Genomic DNA, 21,463 nt, shown 5'->3' with positions numbered 1-21,463 from the left:
TGCCCATCTCCTCAAACTGTTTGAGGAGCTAACAAAATTTTGAAGGTGATTCCTAACGTGTTATTCTTCTTTGAATGCCTAGTGCCTTCTACATAGTTGGAAAGCAATAAATATTTAGGAAAGGTAGAAAGAAAAGCAGGAGAGGAAGGAGGGAAGGAGGAAGAGAGAAAGGGAAGAAATAATTATTACAACAGAGATCAGTTAAGAGCTGGTTTTGTTTTATCTAATTATCCTAGATGTATGTCCTTATTTACCTATAAAGCATTCACTTAGCCTCTATTAAATTCAGTTTTTTCCATCTATAAACTTGAATTATTTTAATACCCCTTATCCTCTTAAATAAATAAAACAATAAATATACTATTATATCTGAAATACAGAAAGTTTCAGCATTACACGTTTTTTACGTAATGTCGAACTCTGCCCTAAAGTGTTTTTATTTGCTCAGTTGGTTTTGTTTTAGTAAGGTGTTTGCCAATTTGCTTATAAGATATGGTCTTATATTTAAATAAAAGAATAAAACCCATACATTTTGTTTTTGCAAGAACAGGAAGAGAGAGAAAACTTGCCACTTTCTCAACTTTCAAAGTTATTCTTTAAGGTGGCTCGGAAACTCAACTAACCTCTGAAAAGAGAAAAATGAACTCACCTTTATTGGAAGGACTTCTACTATTCGAGTTTATCAGCGTGTTTTATGCTATTTCCCTCATCAGTCTTTCACAGCTGAATTTATTCTGATAAAGCCAAAGAACTTTATCTTAATTTCCTTCCTGTTTTCTAAAAATCCAGAAACAAATAAAACTAAGCAGTCTTGGAAATGTTCTCATGGAGTCCCAGTAGGAACACACACAAAAATAGATCAGGAATCCGTAGCTTCAAGAAGTCCTTCTTGAAGTAATGGAAACAGAACTTCAATTCATAGAAAAATATCCACAAAGCAGATGGCTAAGATTCCACTCTCCTTTTACCCCTCATTCAACATGTTGTATCTTTATGACAAGACTAATAACTGACTTCAAACATGAAAACGCATGAAATTGCTTCCAGTAAAATCAGTAGATAATTGTTGAGCTCACCTAATGGAAAACTGCGAGAACTCTAATGGATACTACTTAATAAAAACTCCAACATATCTATGAAAACAGTGGCCTGGACCAATAATTTAGCTTCGGCGGCTTTTCATTATTTCTTGGGCTTCCACTTCATGAATGATACTAATTCAAATAAGTGCATGATGAACGTATTCCACCAAACAATAATAGTGATAACAATAAACCCGAGAGCACTTCTATATCCCCAGCTCCACAACAAAGAGTTGGTGATGAGTAAATGTTTATTGAATGAATGAATAAACATGTAAAAATCAACTGGTTTGACTCAGTGATTTCTAATGCCCCCTCTAGTAGCAGAAAGTGGACTGATCGGATGACTGGTCAATACTGGACTTTGGGCAGAGCCAGCAGAACACATGGGAAGAACAAAAAAGGAATATACAGACTGGGGATGCCAGGTAGACCTGTAAAGAAAGATCTCTTCAGAGTTTAGACAAACCTTCTCTGTCTCTGATCTCCACCTCACTATCATACACCTCATGGGTACTGGATTCGGGGCAGAGTTGGCCAGTTTGGGGTTCCTTGTAGTCTCTCATAATTGCAAGAGTTCCAACCAAGGACCCTCGAGGAATCCTACCTGGGAGGGATGGCATCCAGGGACTGACATTCATATTCATCTTATGATTAAACAAGGACTCTACCACAGTCTGTATTACCTCCCTCACTGCCACAATCACAGGGAAAGCTGAATGCAAACAAAGACCATGACTTAATGTTAGAAGCGAGCCTAGTATATTTCAATTCCCATAACCTTCGAGGGCCTCCAGGAAATTTGCCACAGCAAGAGCTTCATTGATATGAAAACAATAATCAACAAGTATTAAATCATTTATGAGAATAGGCACAGATTTGTGTTGTTAATGATGTTGGACCCACTGAAACATTAATATATCAATAAATTAATGACTTATGCAATGCTCATTATAAGCGCTTTTAATCTTATATAAGTGACTTATAAACTTGTATATATATTTTTTCACAAAACCCACAGTGGGGCACTAAACTGGGTGTCAAGAGCTAAGGGACTATTCTCATACACACACACTCTATGTATCTATATGTGGTATACATGTATGTATATATCTACCTACTTTATCTATGTACACACACATGCCTGGACACACACATACACACAGCACCTGCTCAGCTAGCACAATACTTCGTTCTATAAATGTATGTCCGTTTTATTTGGGAATAGGAGAGTTCATTTGGATTTCAATTTACAGTGGTCATTCTTTTTTTTTTTTTTTTTAATTTATTGGGGTGACAATTGTTAGTAAAATTACATAGATTTCAGGTGTACAATTCTGTATTACATCATCTATAAATCCCATTGTGTGTTCACCACCCAGAGTCAGTTCTCCTTCCATCACCATATATTTGATCCCCCTTACGCTCATCTCCCACCCCCCCACCCCCACCCCCCTTACCCTCTGGTAAACAGTGGTCATTCTTAAGCCATGTATCAAGAGCAGAAACAACAAATTCTTTAAACTGCACTTAGTATGGGTACCAAAATATAAATATATTGGTTATGTAAAATTCTAAACTCTATTTGGCTCACTACGTCCACATTGATTTTTCTGAAGCATAAATCGAACCATGTCAATTCCCTGAACTCTTCTGCTGTCCTCAGAATAAAGTCCAGTTTTCTTAATACAGCTTTCTAATATGGCTTTGCATCTTCATGATCTGACCTCTGCTTACCTATTAGTTCAAATCCTACTTCCTGGTTCCTTGAACTTTTTCCTCCAGTCCTATCTGTAGCTCTTTGAACCTGTCATTTTCTGTCTTACCTCTGGACCTTTGAACATGCCATTTCCTCTGACTAGGATATTTTCTCCCTCCATTCACCAGTCTCATCCTGCTTTTCCTTTAGGTGCAGGTTACACTCACTTCTTCTGGAAAGGCTTCCTGTGTAAACCAGGTGTCCCTTCTCTGTCCTCCAGTGACATCATAGACTTGTCATACTCTGGCCTTAATGTCTGTCCACTTGCCTCCACCCCCCCATGGGACTCTAAACTGCTTGAGGGCAAAGACCATTTTTTGATCACTATTATATTCTTAGCACCTAGTGCCTGGCACAAAGTAAGTGCTCAATAAATATTTATAAATGAATCGGGGAACAGGGAGCCAGGTGAGTGCCAACTATGGGTGTTATCTGTGCAAACTATCAGGTATGAGTTAACGCTAGTCTAACGCTTCATTCACATTACAAGTGCCCCAGCCTCTGGTCACTATATCCGGATTCAAAGCCTGGCTCACGACCTGCTTATGTACCTGCAAAGAATTCCTATCCCACCTCTATGAACTGAAAAGATTCTCCAATGGTCACACTGGACAATGCATTATTTGGCTTCAAAACAAATACCCACCTCCTTTGTCTCTTCGGAGAAAGCTTGCAGAATGTCTGTCTGCCTGGTGTAGTTGCCATTGGCGTCCTGCAGACCCTGCAGAATGCGCTCCCGCAGAACCAGCACCGAGACTCGGAGCTGGTGCCAGAGGAGCTGCACCGCGTGGATGTCCACAATCACATTGACGGAGTAGGACAGCAGCTTCAGGGAGAATTCAGTCTCAAGGAGGGCATGGATTTGCTCAACATGATCAGAAATATCTTCGCAAATGTCCTGCAGTTAAAAAAAAAAGAAAAAAGAAAAAAGAAAAAATATGACTACTATGCCTCATGCTAGGGAGGCAGCAGTAAAGAAAAGTCAACTTTACCTGGCACCACTCATCGGGGCCAACAGGTGAGGGAAGCACCTGCTAGTTTTGGTTCAGAAATACAGTTGAAGGCCGTATTCCTGGGCACTGGGCTTTTGGTGCATACAGCAAGTTGATCATTTTCTAAACCACAACTATTCTCTTTGCTAGTGGTGAGCTCCACCAAGCATGCAATATTTCAGGACAGAAGCATCGTCCAGACACCTAGCATAAAGAAAGATTGGCAGGCATGTGTGTTTCACAGGAACTCCCAGCCACTCTCAGTGAACCATGGGGTCTTCGATGGAAGGAACAATTGTCATATTCCTACAGGGACACAATTTAATCCTGAAATTCCTAATGGATATCTAAATTTCAGTCCACACGTTGTAAGCAGAATCACTCTTAAGAAGGAAAGCCAGAGAAAACCGAAGCATGAAGAAAGACAAAATACAATTTTCTTCGTTTTGTTTTGTTTTTAAGATCTGGACAAGTCAAATAGAAACATTACTAAATGAAAGTTTCAATCTCCCACACACATGCTATTAAGTAGGCAGATTTGGTATCTGATGTCGCTTGTCCTTACAAGTTCCCAAATTGCCACTGAGCTGTCAGAAGCCAGCAACATGAAATGGGTAGTGTTTACTTGAGCAGTTCAAGGCCATTAAGCACCAAAGTGGATATAGATGTCAGCCAAAAGTGCTCAGTTATGCATTTTTAGTGATTTTTTTTTAAATGGGGCTTCTATTTATGCTTTTTGGTAAGGCCAACATTTTTAAGAGAGCATTTGAGTTCTGAGTCCTATCATGAGTATCAAAACAGTCATTCTATGTTGGAAAATTACTTGCTTTTAAAGAAAAACTAAAACATAACTTGTATTTAACGATATGTGAAAATAGGCCAGAAAAAAATATCTATGGAAGAATGATGGAAAGTTGTTCTGAATTTTAAATAATAATGATTGCACAACTCCAATAAATGCTCTAATATTAGTTCTTGAACCCCAAGAACCAACTGGTGATAGTGATACAGATTGGTGATAGTAACGTGAAACAGATGAAAAGTTTAAACTAAACAGACTTTGGAGTCCTAATCAGGAAAAGCTCTTAGAAACGTGGCCCATTGAGCACATGCAGTCCAAAAAAGATTTGGGGCAAAGATTATATTACTCTATAAACCAGTACATGGGAACCAATCACAGCCAGATCAGCTAGTCTTCGCTGGCCTTCAGCACAAAAAACAAGCCTCTGACTGCTACCATCAGGTGTCCCATACTGCCTGGGGTATCAGCTAATGCATGCTGGGAGCAGCCACACCATGTGTCCCCCACACCTCTTACTCCTGAGACCTCAACCACTGCCCCAAAGCAAATGCCCTGCATCCTGTGCCCTCTTAGTAAGCTCACTTCTGCGTAGTACTGTGTTGCCTTGGGAAACTCCCTTCCTCCCACTGCTGACCACTGCCAAATTCTCTGTCCTTTCCCAGCTAATATCTCCATTCCATTGTAAAAACACCCCTTAATGTTGTCACAGAAGAATTCTGTGAATAATTACATTATCTACCTCCTAGTCTTACCCAAACCTGACTCTGCCCAAGGATCTGACTTTCCCTGTTGCCCTCCCAAGAGAGGTTGTTCCTTACCTCAGCTCTGACCTGAGAGATTGCGGGGAGGGGGTGGGAAGAGGAGGGCCAGTAGGGGGCTGATGGGAGGAGGGCAGGCCTCAGTGCTTCTTTGCCTCTTTCTGATCATGACTCTTTTGCCCTCATGCTAACTCCCTCCTTTCCTAGTAGGTGCCTACAGAAGGCTATAGATCGCCTTGGTACCATGAATATGTCATGCCAAAGCACAAGCCATCTGCTCCTCTTACACATTTAGCTTCTTCATGATGGATGTAGGAATTGAGTCAGAGCCAGCTCATGGGTCAAGATTGCCTGTAATTAAAAGGCTCTGAGAGGTCTGGCTTGTTGGACGCCCTATAGGCAGGAGACTAACAAGGTGAAGGGGAAGCATGGAGGAGGCGGCTGGACTCAAGCCCACTGATGCACATTCAGCCTCCACTGGACATGTGACTTGAGCAGACAGAACTGGAGCCTGGACTCAGCTCACATGGCTGAACTGAAGTATAACAAATTTTGAGCACTGCAGTACTACTTGGTAAAAAAGCAGTCATTTCAGAAGAGCTTCACAAATTTTTAAGACTGCAGAAATAAACAATCGCTTCAGGACTGGATATATATCTATATATCTATATATCTATATATCTATATATCTATCTATATATCTATATATATCTATATATCTATATATCTATATAGATATATAGATATATAGATATATATATGGTCTCCTAAGGATCTATAAGCAAAAATAGTTTTCCCTATCTGCTTGCTTACTAAGAGTATTAACAGGACATAAAATCTTTCATTCCACAATTAGAGATTTTAAAACACAAAATACGGCAATGACTGGCTAAGCTGATATAGTGACTAAAATTCATAGTGAGGTATAATCGCCTAACAAATGTCAATGTTTGATTTCATATTCTTTCCTATTTTGATAGAGGTGAGGGTGTCGGTAGGCAGAAAACTGAGTATTGATAGTGGAGGTAAGTCAAGACAGGGATGAGGGTGTTGAAGATTGAATGAGTAACAGTCATGCAACCCTTTCCAGCATCAGTGGGAGAGATGGTTAGGCCCACCAGTCTGTTTTCTATTAAGCAAGTTATTCCTGGAAACTTACCTTTCATAGCATTGGTCTGAAATTAATGCTATCTTTCCCCCTCACACCTAATAGTGGCCCATATTCCTATCAGTTCCAGCCCCTCGGCTAGACCTTTCTTCTCTGACCTTAAGATTCCTCTCTTGATTCCCACTTTTCACATAGGCCTCACCTGAGACAATGCAACCATGGATACACCCACCAGTCTGGACTTCTCTCACTCTTAGGACCCCAGTTTCAGACTATTACCCTTACAGCGGCTCCCGTCCCTTATAAGCCATGTCCAGGAACAGAGAGCTGAGGGACTCTGAGAATGCAGAGGTAGAGGAAAGACAGATGGAGAGAGAGAGGCAGCCAAGGATACCAAGACAAACTCTGTTAACCTTCAGAAGCTTGCCTGGAGCCTTAGCCCCATTATCTTGTCCTATTCCGGACAAATGAAAGCTAATACATCTAACTTCTGAAGAACAATATTACTTGGCAATGGGATGCTATTTCATGTAATTTACGAAGGTTTTATTGTCATCATCAGAAGGTAGATTCATTCCCAGAAGATTTGTTCATTCCAGTATGTGAATATTCTCCCCAATGAGAGGGCTGGTTCCCTAGGACCTCTTAAATAATTAGTGGCTATCAGTAAGGTGGACACTCAAGAATTTTGATGATGTGGATCTTGCTTTAACAGACTGACAGTGAACAACAACAAAATAATTTTAGTTGACAAAAATGTGTAGTTTTATTTTTCAATATCATCCACTGGTATTAATTGATGTAGCTACTTAAAATCTCCCATGATCCTCCATGGATTTCATTCGTTCCCTTATTTATTTATCTTCTGAGAAAAAATGTTCTCCAGCAAGCTCATTTAGATGACTAAATCAAGAGATGTCTCAAAAACTAGCAAACTTTTAATTGTTAACTGAGGACAGTTTTTAAATGTCCTTCGAGCAGTAACATCTTTATAGATATTCAACTTGTCCCCAGCCCAATCCATAATTATTAAGGACAGAAGGATAATGTCTTTAGAAATTAGTTACTCTCCTTAGCAAATGTGTTGAGTACCCGCTATGCACTAATACTTCTGCTGTAGTAAACAAAGGTGTATAAATCCAGGGCTGCCCCCCTGGAGTTCCCTGACTGGTGGGCAGGGGCATGGAAACAAAAATTATAGTCAGGAAGATAAATGTTCACAGAGGGTACACAGATGGAGAGGAAATAACTGCCCATGGGGGCAAAGAGGAAAAGGGCAAAAACGCTTTTCTAAGGAAGTAAAGTTTGGGTCTTCAAGGAGACAACTGGGAGGATGAGGCAGAGAAAAAGAGCATTCCAGGGAGTCGCCAGCATCCACATGGTCTCCATAACTATGGACCTGGAGTCTGGCACCAATTTCTTAGGCATGGGATATTACACACAATTCGTAAAAGAAAAAGAAAAAAAATTGATTTCCTCAAAATATAAAACTTTTTCTCAGTGAAAGATTTTTAGAAAAGGAAAAACAAGCTAAAGACTAGGAAATCATATTTGCAAATCACGTACCTAACAAAGGATTTATGTCCAGAATGAAGAACTCTCAAAACTCAACAGCAAGAAAACAACCCGCCCAGTTATAAATCAGGCCAAAGACTTGAACAGAGGAGTCTAAGTGAATATAATGATGGCAGATAATCACATGAAAAACGTTCAGCCTCATTCACTATCAGGGAAACGCAAATTAAAACCACAACGAGATACCATTGCATATATACCTATTAGAATGTCTAAAATGGAAAGTTACTGATGGCACCAAGTGCTGAGGTTCCAGAGCAACTGGACTTCTCCTACACTGCTGGTGGGAGTGCAAAATGGTACAGTCACTCTGGAAAACCGTTTAGCAATTCCTTATGAAGTTAGACATACACTTACCATATGACCCAGCAATTCCACTCCTAGGTATTTATCCTAGAGAAATGAAAGCTTAGGCATACACAAAAACGAAAAGAAGCTCTGCTCATAAACACCAAAACAGAAAAGTCCTTCAGTGGGTAAATGGATAAGAAAACTACGGTACAGCCATACACTACGCAATCTCAAAAGGTTACACACTGTGCATTTCCATGTATGACATTCTCAAAAGACAAAACTGTAGTGATGAAGAAGAGATTGCCAAGGAGTGAGGGTGGGGAGAGCGTGACTATGGATGGATAGTACCAGGGAACTTGTAGGTGAAGGGAACTGAAATTTTGCTGCCCTGAAGCTGCTTTTTGGGGAGATTGATTTTAAGCTGTATGTTAAGAAACAAGACTCAGAAAGAACCTTTGAACCTCACCCCCTTTCCAAGAGATTCAGACTGAAATAACCTGCTTTAGGAAAGAAGCCTTGGTTTAATACCTTAAGAATCTTCACCCCAGCAGTAGTCAGGAAGACGCCAAGCCTATTAGCTAGATACCCTCTGTGTCCCACTGTTTCTGAGGTGCCCAGCAAGCATTTACCTGCCATGAGTGCTCCCCTCTTCCTCAACGACCTGTAACTCACTCATTCTCACTTCTGAAATCCAGGGCCCTTCCCGCCTCCCCTTCTCCTTTGTCCAAAAATGTCTTATATACCCAGTGTTGCCTCACTGTCTTTGGAATTTTCATGCCTATGTGAATTCCCTGTGTGCATGTATTAAAACTTTGATTTTCTCCTGTTAATCTGTCTGTTAAGTGGATTATTGGTGCAGCTAGAAGAATTTTGAAGGTGGGAGGAAAAGTGTTAATTTTTTTTAGCCCCCATATTGGGGTGATAGAACTATTCTGTATCCTGATTGTGGAGGTAGTTATACAAATCTACATATGGGTCAAAATTTATAGAACTGTACACCCAAAAAAAAGGTCAATTTTTCTGTACAATAATTTAAAAAATAATATAAGCAAACCAATTTATAGTCGCTTCATAAAATGCATATAAACATCTGTTGTGGGCCACACATTCCCATCAGGGTCTTGGAAATTACAAGTAGCACAGCTCCTTAGATCATGGCCTTACAATCACCAGCCCTAATTCTATAGCTTCCACATGATTTTCTGACAAATATAAAAGAAAATGAGGCTAATCTAGAGCCCATCTCAAAGTGAACTAAAGCAAATGACAGTTGTTAACAAACAATCTATCTTAAAATTTTGGAAGATTTTTTTTCCCCATAGATATGACTGTGTTCATGTAGGAAGGTGATACTCTCCATTTTTGTGTTTAATTCACATACACACAGTAGCCCATGTGGCACTCAGAACTACTCACAGCATAAAATGCACTGACTGCATTATGTTGCCAACTCACCACTTCACTCAACTTTCTAGATACCTTGTGGTCTCAAAATGGCAGCTGTTGCTGTCTGTCGTGAAACACGAATAGCCTATGGTTACCAAAGGGGCTGACACAAACACTAATGTGACCTGAGACTGTTTACAAATAAACTCTGGCTGGATGGCTCGGTATTCTTCTTTCATTTTAGTTGTATGTTAATATGAGAGAGGTGCCTTCTCTTTTTCTTTCTTTTTTGGAAGACTGTTGTATATTTTTTAGTTGTATCATTTCTTCTTGACAAGATACAAGGTTTTTAAGATTACTGCTACGTATATAACCGGTATGTCCAGTTGTCACTAGCATAGGACAGAAATGAGGATACCCTTCCTGTGATTGCTTCCTGTAACAACACTAAATGTGACCCCCTCAGCTCCTGCAAATTGTCCCTGGGAGGTTCTATTTGCTGTCTCATCATAAGGCCACCATGCCTAGCTTCAACCCTTTTTTTGCAAAACATCTTGAAGGTTTGCTAGTGACATTAGAAATGTCCATGGATCAACATTCTGCCACAGTGCCCCAAACTACCAGTCTCCAGGGCTCCATGTGCCTTTGGAAAGAAGCCTACCCTTCCTTCCACACCCAGGTATGGAAGCAACACTTCGCACCCCAGTTTCAGGAAATCACACAAATGCAGCCCCTCTCACTTCTGTCTGCTTCTTGCTTCCCTGAATGCAATCCCCAAATGAGAAAACATAGCTAATCCCCCAGTACCTACAATCTGCCTCTCCACAGGCACAAGCCGTAATCAACAGGCATTTCTCCATTCTACAACCCCAAAAGTAATTTCTTTCTCTTCCCCTAAAAGTAATTTCACTGTTTCTCTCAAAACACTCTTGACTTACATTTGTGTAAGTGCAGGACACACTCAGATGGTTTTTCTTTAAAAAAAATAAAAGTGAGTTAAAGCCTACTCTAAAAGGATAGGTCTTCTCACTCCCATTTCCATCTTTTTCTTATCAGAGTTTCATAAATCTTGAACCCTTGTCTTATGCAGAGCATACCCACCACATTTAGAATGAAAAGTTTTCATGTTATAGAGTCAGTAAGCAAGAGAAAAGTAAATATAAGATGTGTCGTGTGTACCTATTTTAGTCTTACTGCAAAATGCTAGGTCATCATGACGGCTCATTCAGTTTACTAGCAATTGTAGAAATTGATAAAGAAAAGCGTCCTTACCCACCATATATGTGTGTGTTTATCACAAAAAGGTAAGAAGAGATTCCTACCAAATACATGTACTTTATTATTTAAAATACAGATCAAGGGACCACCATAGTTACTCATTAAAAAAGAAAGAAAAAAAAAACCCTCACAAATGAACCATTTGAACTTCATATAAAAAATTTCCTATTGCAGATGATTAACGTCACCTCCAGTTGGCTTTCAAAACTGTTCTTTCTCCCAAAGATACACCGATAGATGTGTCTATGACAAGGTATTTCTATTTCCCCAAAAAGTAGATTGCCCTCTCGTTTCTTCCTTCCTCTAATGGTCCTAGTTTCCTCTGTCTCGTATTGAGCATGGCAGTGATGGAGTGTGGTGGGAGGGCTGTTGAGACTTTTTAGGATCGTCACATTACGTCTCCTCAAAGTTTGAAGAACTCTATGGTTGTAAACAGTGGTTACCCTTTTAATCGCTAACATTTTCAAAGTGTAAGAACTGAAATGAGATTACTTATGTGGAAATGCTTTTGCTGTTATCATTAGCTATTACCCCTCCATCTTCCTGACTAGACTGTACTTTTCTGGAAGCGGGCAATGTATCTTACTTATCTTTGTATCTATAATGCCACATTGCTAGGACACCGCCATGCATGTGGGCAGTATTCAAATGATGTTTGCAGAACTGGATTCAATGGGATAAAATATTGTGTTTCACAGATCAAAGTGAAATCCTAAGAAGCAAGTACTAGTTTTGTTTCCTCTCCTAGTGTGTCCGCACTCTCAGCACTCTGTCAGCAAAAGGAACTGAAGACGGATCATTCCTGTTTTGATTAGGAGAGGTGCTGAAAAAGCACCTGAATTTGGGAGAGTGAGAGAGATGGCAGAAAGAGGAGGATGAAGATGCTGAACACAGACTTGGCAGCCTTCACACTTCTGCTCTCACACCGCCTCCTTTGTCTTCAACTGAGAAAGGACCCATTAGAAGGTCTGTCTGGTCTTGCCTGGCCATATCCAAATCTGGACTGTTCTGCTTTGCATGATTTGAAAATTCTTCGGTTAGGAAGTGTTATTTTACAAGCTTCAGAGGCTTCACTGGTTGAGATGTCACTTGAAATTCCTAATCCCAGGCTTCGACATATTTGAGAGAGAAATAAAACCCCCTCTCAAACAAGAGAGGAAATTTGACAATTGCTATTACACTGTGGAGGAAACGTTATGAGCTATTGCTTAGGTCACATTCACATTCAGGGTTCTATGTGACTCAACTAGATAAAGGTCCCAAATCTAAATTCATTCACTCATGAAAATCCCAGCTACGGTCTTGACTCTCAACAGTTTGTATAGCAATTCCTCAGATCTGTACTTCCAGGTAGAAATCAGCAGAGAAGCAGCGGCGGTTCTTACACCAGGGTGCTTGTTAATCATGCAGATTCCGGGGCTGCTCATTTTGAGGAGAGATGGGACCGAGGAATTTGCATTTTCTTAAGCATGCAGTGCTCATGATGCCAGTGTTCAAGACACCACACGTCGGAAAACACTGAGCCAGAGAGGGGTCATCCGTCTGGGCTGACTTACAAGTCTGCTGCGCAAAACTCTAAAACAAAACCTCCCAGCAGCTTGAAAGGCAGCCCGCCACCCACATTACACCGATGTCTTTATAGAACTTACCTTCTTTGTGCCCCAGAACACAATTTTCCGCAGCTTTATTTACCCACTGCTGTCAGTGTTGTGATAACCTCTGGGGCAACATCAGGTGTGTGAGTTTCTCTAACGTGCTTGCTTTTTAATTTTTTTTCTGTTCTTTTCTTACCCTTTTGCTATAGAATGAAACAGATCCAAAAGATCATAATATATATATATATATATATATATATATATATATATATATATATATATATATATATATATATATATATAATCTATCTTAGTAAATTATTATAAGGCTTGTAACAAACATCCACTAAAGTTCAGAAATTTGAACTTGGCCAGCCATCTCGGAATGCCCCCATGTCCCCCATCCCCAGCACAGTCTCCCCTCCATCCCCCCCGCAAGGTGACCACTGTTCTGATTACACAGCAATCACTTTCTTGTGGCTCTTTATGGTTTTATCACCTAAGTAAGCATGCCTGGTTCCTGTAACCTACTTTTGCCCAGTTTTTCACTTGATATGTCTTTCAAGTCTTTTTAAATCTACAGATTTCATCTATGTTCCTTTCTCCTTCATACACTTCATCTGTTAAAGATCCTGGGGCATCAGGCCTGCAGAGTTTCCCACAATCTGGATTTCTTGATTGCAGCCACATAACGCAGTCAGTCTGTCCTCTTTACTTCCCACAAACTGGCAGCTGGGTCCTGAGGCCTGAGGTTCAATTTCTTTGACAGAACTCTAAATAGCATTGTGTTCTTTTGTCAAGAGACATTTAACTGGTTTTTGCTCTTTTTTGATAGTTGCTGTCAACTGTTTTGGTAGTTGATGCTCTGTGCCTAAAACTGTTAATGTCAGGATGATATTCTCATTCAATCATTTTATTTTCATTTATTAGCTGGAATAACTTTATTAGCTGGAATAACTTTATTGACTATTTGGTTACAGTGACATAATTCATGAAGAAAAATGCTTGATTCTTTCCTTTTCTCTACCTAGTTTTCAAGAAAAGGGATTGGTTTTCTGTTACCGTGTTTCCCGGAAATAAGACCTAGCTGGACCATCAGCTCTAATGCATCTTTTGGAGCAAAAATTAATATAAGACCCGGTATTATATTATATTATATTACATTATATCATATCATATTATATTATATTATACCTAGCAAACTAAGATTGGATCTTATTTTAATTTTTGCTCCAAAAGATGCATTAGAGCTGATTGTCTGACTAGGTCTTATTTTCGGGGAAACACGGTATATTCACAAGGTAACCAACCAGTTGGTTTACTTAATATAGTTTTGTGTTCATAGATTTAAACATAATTAATGGGTTTTGATCTACCACAATTCTTAACCAAATGAAGCTCATCTTTGGCCAGTGGGCTCTCCCTTCAATTTGACTTCAAGTTGACTATTCTAGTAGTCTCTGTTAGCTTCCTTGCTCATCATATATATTGTCAGGCTTGACATCAGCCATTTTTGTAAGAAGCCTTGGTTTCCTTTAATGGCAAACATTTTTCCAAACTGGGGAGTAGGGATGCTCATTACTACTGGGTTAATCATTGTTTCTAGGGTTTTATAATTAACAGAGCTAGTAAGGATGCATATTTAAAAAATAAAACACCTTACGAATTCATAACTGATATTTCCAATTCAAATTCATAACCATAGCATTTTAACCTAACATCTTCCATAAAACATCTGTATCTCCTTTCTTCTATACCAGAATCCTGGTTCTCAAGAACACAGCGGGTAATAGAATTCGAAGACCCCATAATTACTCATTGGTTTTATCTCACATCATAAATATGATACTTTCAGAATAATAATACTAACACTGCCCTAAAACTACTACTAATACTGTCCCTGATGCAAATGACTAGAACAGGAATTCATAAGCTACCTGGTCCAGGTGGTTTTTGTTACCACCGAAGAGAACAGGGTTACCTTTGGTTTGTCTTTAATTGGTGTTTGAGATAATAGAACTTATACCCAATCTCACGTTCATTACAGTTCATATGACACAGTTTAAACATTTGGGTGTCTGTAGGTTCATGTATCATCTGCGAAATCCTTCTAGAAGGAAAAAAACTCAACAAAAATATGACTATGAACCATAAGACCACTAGTTTTCCTCCAAGGGGGGAAAAGTCCTTTGGTTTTAAAAGGCAGGCCCTGAGAGTCTCCCTGCCTTAGCAGACCCTCCTAGTCTTTGCAGATTGTCACAGAATACACAAAAACATACAAATCAATGAAGGTGCTAATCAACAATATACCACAGAAACTGGACCATGCACGTGAGTGCTAGGTGTGCCAGGTGAAAGCACTCTTCCTTTTTCTTTCCCATTCGGCAACTACAGAGCATGGGGTGATCCTTATTACTTATCAGTTTAGGACTATCCAATAATGAAGATGGGTTTCTCTTAAAGCAATGGACTGGGATGATCTCTTCATGTACCATCTCATATGGCAAAGTTGTATGATTTATGTATTTGCTTTGTTTGTTCAGTGGTCTTGTATGTCGTTTCTGTCTATTTCTGTGATGTCTGCCTGCCTTAGGAAATTCATACGTGGCAAGCACTGCATTTGTCTCTTTTGCTTTATAGGATATGGTACACATGCAAATAGATTCTTAACACATGCGGAGGTTAATGATACCGAATTCATGAACCATGAAAACAGGAGGTTGAAGATTATCACGAGAAACAAATGAATGAATCACAAGACACACCTAGATTACTTTGCACCAGGCTGAGTGTCACAGTCTGAGTTCTTGGCCCTGGTACGTACTGGGTGTCTGTGCCCCAGTAGATCATTGAACCGCAGTATCCTCATCTATAAAGACAGCACTGGATGGATGACCCCAATCTTGAAGCGCTAAGAGTTTCTTTCATGTTTCTTTTTTTTCTCTTTTATATTGTGTCCCCTTCCCAGAATGTATAACCAGAGCTTTAGTTACCCAGTAGCTTTTATGTATCTCTGAAAATCCTTGTCACATGACTGCTATTTTCTACTTTAAGCAGAATGAGCACTAGACTGGAATCAGGAGACCAGAGACCCACCCTGGGGATACGGAAAAGTATCTGGCTCCTGCAAGTGACCCTGAAATAACAATGCTGGTCCATAGCATAGGCTGAGGAGGAGAGATCTATGGTTCATTCAGAATGAGGGCCAAGGTGCCCACTGTCCCACACCAGGGCTAATGTCTGAGTTTTCCTTAGTCACCATAGTAGGCTCAGCCCATTACTCTTCCACCCTCTTATTTTCCCACTCCCCCCACACCCACCCATACACGTTTCTTTGAGGCTCATTTTTTTTTGTCTGCCCACTACACTACTCTCTCTTAATTTCAGTCATTTAAGATTTCATTTTCTAAAATTCTATCAAAACTTTTTAGCAATTTAGATTTATTTACCTGGGATGAGAATTTTCTAGTAACTCTTGAAATTTTGGAACATTTCAAATTATAAATAGTCTTACAGGTTCATTTACAAATGCTTTCTCTTGACCTTTTCATAAATGCTCATTATACTGGGAAAAAGATGTCACGGAGATGAAAGTCCTATTTGGGATTTCACTGCCCCCTTGGAAAGGTCAACTTCCTTCTTAGAAGTACTCTTTATATATTTAGATCACTAAGACCATGACACAGCTTCTAAGGGTATGTTTCTATGTCTTCCTCCCCCACATAAATATCCACAGCAACTTGATTGGCTGTTAATTTGTATTTAAACACCTACAGCATGCTTGTTAGAAGCTAATATTATAGACACAAGCTTTTAGATCTCACATCTGAGAGGCCGGAACAGGAAATGAAACCTCATAGGATCAGAGTCCTGTGAAGACCTAATTTTAGGAGCTATCGTTAAGACACTGTAATTGAGATAACCACAAATCCCGATTCTGAAGCCAATGCCACCCTTTCATGTAAGGCAGATGGAAATACAGGTTGTCAATTAACCTTCTAGAAAGCTCCCATTGCCTTCCACTGACCCCATAATATCATTCCTAAGAATCTCCACTAAGGCAATAATGGATTTATCTGTTGAAATGCTATCACAGAGTTGTTTACAACAGTGAAAAGTTCTAACAACCAATAGATCAAAAGAAAGGAGATTGGTTTAACACAATGTAGTAATCCATATAAAAAAGAAAGATGCTAAAAATAATGTTGCAAAATAGATTTAATGGCACTGGACATTGAAGATATATTGTTAACTGAGAAAAAGTAAGCTAGAGTCCTATTAAAATAATAGCTATGTATACTCATGGAGAAAACTAAAAATGATGTCAAAATTCTTCATAGTATTTTTCTCTAGGTGGCAGCATTACAAGTGATTTTTAATGAACTGTTTGTATGTTTTAAATTTTTTCTACTAGAGGTTAATTTCTTTTGTGAAAAAGAATAAAAATAAAAGTTAAACAACAACAAACATAGCTAATCCCCCAGTACCTACACTTGGCCTCTCCACAGGCACAAACCATAATCAACAGGCATTTCTCCATTCTACAACCCTAATACTGTCCCTTTCTCTTCCCCTAAAAGTAATTTCACTGCTTCTCTCAAAACACTCTTGACTTAACATTTGTGTAAGTGCAGGACACACTCAGATGGTTTTTCTTTAAAAAAACAAAAATGAATTAAAGCCTACTCTAAAAGGACAGGTCTTCTCACTCCCATTTCCATCTTTTTCTTATCAGAGTTTCATAAATCTGTTTGTTTCTGTGCTCATCTCTTCATCCTCAGAATCGAAAAGAGCAAACTGTACACATCTAACACATTAATGCTGAGCATCGAGCCTAAATTAAAACCTAGAATTCAGCTTATATCTTAGTTAAGAAAATCCATTTTGGTATTTTGCCTGCTCCATGCTTGACTGACTCTCTATATTAGACCTACTCTTCAGCAAGCACTAGACACACAAAGCATGACTAAAGTTATTGAATTCCAATAATGTGGTTTTAAATCTACTCTCATTGCCCTTTTCCAGAAGCCCGTTGGGAAATAAAAATGGATCAAAATAATGTGTCTGACTACAAAGTGCAGCAACCATCCATTATTAATGTCCTCATGACACACCAAAATGGAGGATAAAGGATCTACACAAATAGTTCTACAACACTGATTCAGGCCCCTTAAAGGACGTGGTACTTTACTTTTGAAATCAGCCACCAGCTAAGAAACAAATTCAATCTCAATGCCTTTCGAAACCTATAGATTAATTTTACCTATAAAATCACTTTATCTTCATTGCTTCCTTAGATTGACTATAAACTTAGCGAGGAAGAAACTTCTTTTTTCTGATTCATATCAAAGAGTGAGAAGGGTTTCAGAAAGATCACAAAAGGAAAAACAGAACCAATAAACGTGCTCTGAGCAAGCACAAATATGAACTGAACCTCAGAACATTCCTTTCAACATTTCATCTGTGATTAATAAGCTCCTTGCCACAGTATCCTAAGTCTTACGCCCCTCTACCCTATTTAACCTCAGACAGAAACCATCTTGTGAATTTCTAGTGAAAATTCACATGTGTACAAGTAAATTAACTACAAGTAATAAGATTAAATGAGTAAAATAAAAGGGATGGATGAGCTAGAAGTAGAGAAAATAAGAGTAAGAAAAGACTACAAGAGAGATTTACAAGGATAAGACAACTTATAGTATTTCTCTATGATTCAGACCTTACCTGCTTCCAAAAATATGTGGAAATAGAAGGTTAAAAAAAAGAAGGAGGAGGAGGAGGAGAAGACGAAGAAGACAAAGATGAAAATGATGACTAAGACACTGAAAATGAAACAGTTGCTTCACTCAAACACTCGGTTTAGCTCTATGGAAGGAGGAGAAAAACGTGTGGCCAGAATTCAGTGGCTGAAGAAAAACCCTAGTGTGGGAAATTAGAGTCTCAGTGGAATTATCAATAGTTAATACTACAGGGCAGCAGTAGACAGCAGACGATTTCTGTAAGGAGAGTGAACTAAAGACCTGAAACATCCAAACAGGGAAGATCTTGCTTTTCTAGAATCACATGACATTTCATGACAATAATTCCAACTTAGAGTGGAAGGCAGAAAGAAGCAAGGTGCAACTGAGAAAGCCAGGTACTGAAAGGCCTGGCTTGGAAAGGGCTGAATTCAAATAAGAGAGAGATCCCTGACAACAAGGACATTCCTAAGGAAAAAATATCTCTGGACCTAGCAAAAAGTAGACTCTATAATTAAACTTTCTCCATGTTGCTTGTCCACTTACACTACATGGAGGATTTGTGCTCAGGGATTGCTCACGTGAATGTCAGGAAGGTTCTCACGCTCCCAGCAGAGGACAGAAGGTAGATGCAGGATGATATGGTCCAGAGGGACCTGTCTTCCTCCTTTCTCCCTTAGGCTGGTGCAAAGGTCAAGACCATCAGTGACCAGAGGAGCCCTCTATATTAAAACGCCCTTAGGGTTTCATCACAGAGCAACAAGGGGTGAGGATCTGATTGGCTAGCCTGACTCCAGAGATTTCCATCAGCCAGAGATGACATGAAAAAAACAAGTCGATGCTGCCTTGAAATGGACGAACATTCTATCATTGTATGATCAGGGCCAAGAGGCCATCTGATGTTGGAAAAAGCAGCTAAGCACCTAATTAGAATAGTGTTCGTTCACTATAGAAAGAAAAGGCCTGCCTGGAGTAGGTGGAAAATATTGGTACAGACATAGCTTAAGATCTATACATAGACTATAGAATTGGTAGATCCAATGCTGAAAACAACGACATGGATAGAAAGTGAAGTACACAAATAAAATCCACCAAAACATTTCTGGGGAATAGGAGTGTAGGTAATTTTTTTCTTCATCTAGGTATCTGTATGTTTACTTACATATTACAATTTATTATAAGGAACATAAAACACTTTTTCAAAAAATAATACTTTGATGGGGTGTGCTTGCTTATCTGTTCTTCAGCCTATATATACACAAAGGTCCCGCCTTTTAAAAATAGGAGGCACTGATGAACGCATTCTAGCAGAAAGACGTGGTTAGCAGTCGTCACAGAAGAAGAACCCGGCAGAGGAAAGGAAAACGAACACAAAGCCTTCTGTGACAGGGCCCTGGAACCTAGGGGATAACCAGTGTCAGATCCCCCTGTGGGTGCTCTGCCCACAAAGATATTAACAGCCAAGCCCTCGCCCATGCACTCACCCCAAACTTCCTTTAAATGTAGCCAGAATACAAGTTGTTTTTCAAACTGTGGGAGGTCAGCTGCACTGCAGGGCAGTTGCCAGGCTTTATGGAATGACAGAGATTTCCGGGAGAGGCTACTTCAATAAAAGGAGTGTCAAGTAACATACGGCAAATGTAAATGGACACCAAGGTTGGCATAACCAACCCTCAGAAGGACTATAAAAAGCCAGCCGAGTCGCATGTCTCATCAGTGGAACTCTATTTGCCTTGGAGCCATACCAAGTCTGGGAGTTCTGACAGTCCAGCTGCCAAAGGTGAGGCAGTGCCCCCTCCACCCCAGGCAGGAGGCTGGTGTCCCAGAATCACCTCCTCTCCTGTAAGCACCAGGATGAGACGGAGGCCAGGGCAGTGTCATTTCATAAAGGTGCATCCTCCACTTCACTTGTACAGCCAAGGAGTCAGAAAACATTCTTATACACCACACAAATGGCCAATGGGAGTGATTTTTAAAACTTGTAAAACATACATTTTTCAATGGAAGTAACATGAGTTCACTGCACAAGTTAGAAAAGATGAGACAAAAAACTAATCAGGGACCATGTCTTTCTTCTTTATCACTTATCCCTAGAGCCCAAACCAATGCCCAATACATGGCAGGCACTCAATAAATAATTACTGAATGAAAAGTAATGAAATAAATCACCAATAATCCCGCTCGTCATACAAAGTGGTGCATGACTTTCTATTTTGTGTTCTGGATTTGTGTTGTTTTTCATTCAGTGGCATATCATGAATGTTCTTTCATGTCAATAAATATGTTTCAGAATTCTTTATGGCCACATAGTATTCCATTTTATGAAAATACAACTTTTTTCAACCAATTCTTTATAGCTGGATGTTTGGCCTTGGAGTGTCATTCTTTTAAAGGCACAAATACCCTATTGGTCAATCAACAAATTTTGCTAATATTTCCTTCTGTTAGAATTTTAAGTTCCACGAGAATAGAGACCTTTTCTGTCATACTTATCACTGGATCCCCAGAACCTAGCACAGTTTCTTATGATCAATAAAGGCTGAATAAACAATTGCTCTTGTCTGTCCCTCTCTTTTGATTCCTATTTCAATTGCCCTGCTCCTGTCTGAACTACTAGCGTAGCCTCCAAGCTGGTTTTCTTCCTTCGATATGTCTAAACCACCTTTCCTGAATTGAATACCAATAAATGCCCCTTTCATTATGTGATGAATTCCCTCTTTCGTTATGTGATTCCCTTGCCCAGGACAACTTAAAGGCTCCACAGTGTTAGGATAAATTCAAGTCTTTCTTCTACTTTATCAAGGACCACCACAAAAGAATCACACAATCTTTTAAAATAGGAATCTACCTTAGAGATTTTTCAGTCTGAAACCATCATGTCACATCTGAATAACTGATACTTAGAAGGTTCAGTGACTTGCCAAGGACACGTGACTAGCTGGTGGCAGGACCCGGGTCTCAGGCCTTCAGGTCACACTGGCTGACTCTCAGTCTGCCTTGGCAGCATCCTCTCCTCCCCAGACTCTGAGGAGACAGTTTCCAGACCATCCCTGAAATAAGCTTGACTCACTCTGGCCCTTGCCTTTTGCTCACAGC

The 21,463-nt window shown here is 39.6% G+C and overlaps 1 protein-coding gene across 8 annotated transcripts in view; it reads right to left on the bottom strand.

The window, feature by feature from the left end:
* AKAP6 (A-kinase anchoring protein 6) overlaps positions 1–21,463 on the bottom strand; it is a 461,784-nt gene that overhangs the window by 269,987 nt on the left and 170,334 nt on the right. For 7 of the 8 annotated variants that reach the window (XM_019754535.2, XM_019754539.2, XM_074328129.1 and 4 more), the window contains one exon: positions 3,488–3,739. In XM_019754535.2, the coding sequence (XP_019610094.2) occupies positions 3,488–3,739 (252 nt within the window). Of the gene's footprint in view, positions 1–3,487; positions 3,740–19,851; positions 19,950–21,463 lie in introns of those variants that run through there. The other variant, XM_074328132.1, reaches the window with a different exon arrangement.

Source organism: Rhinolophus sinicus, linkage group LG03 (assembly GCF_036562045.2).
Source record: "Rhinolophus sinicus isolate RSC01 linkage group LG03, ASM3656204v1, whole genome shotgun sequence".
NCBI lineage: Eukaryota > Metazoa > Chordata > Mammalia > Chiroptera > Rhinolophidae > Rhinolophus > Rhinolophus sinicus.
This window is presented reverse-complemented; position numbering and strand designations above follow the sequence as displayed.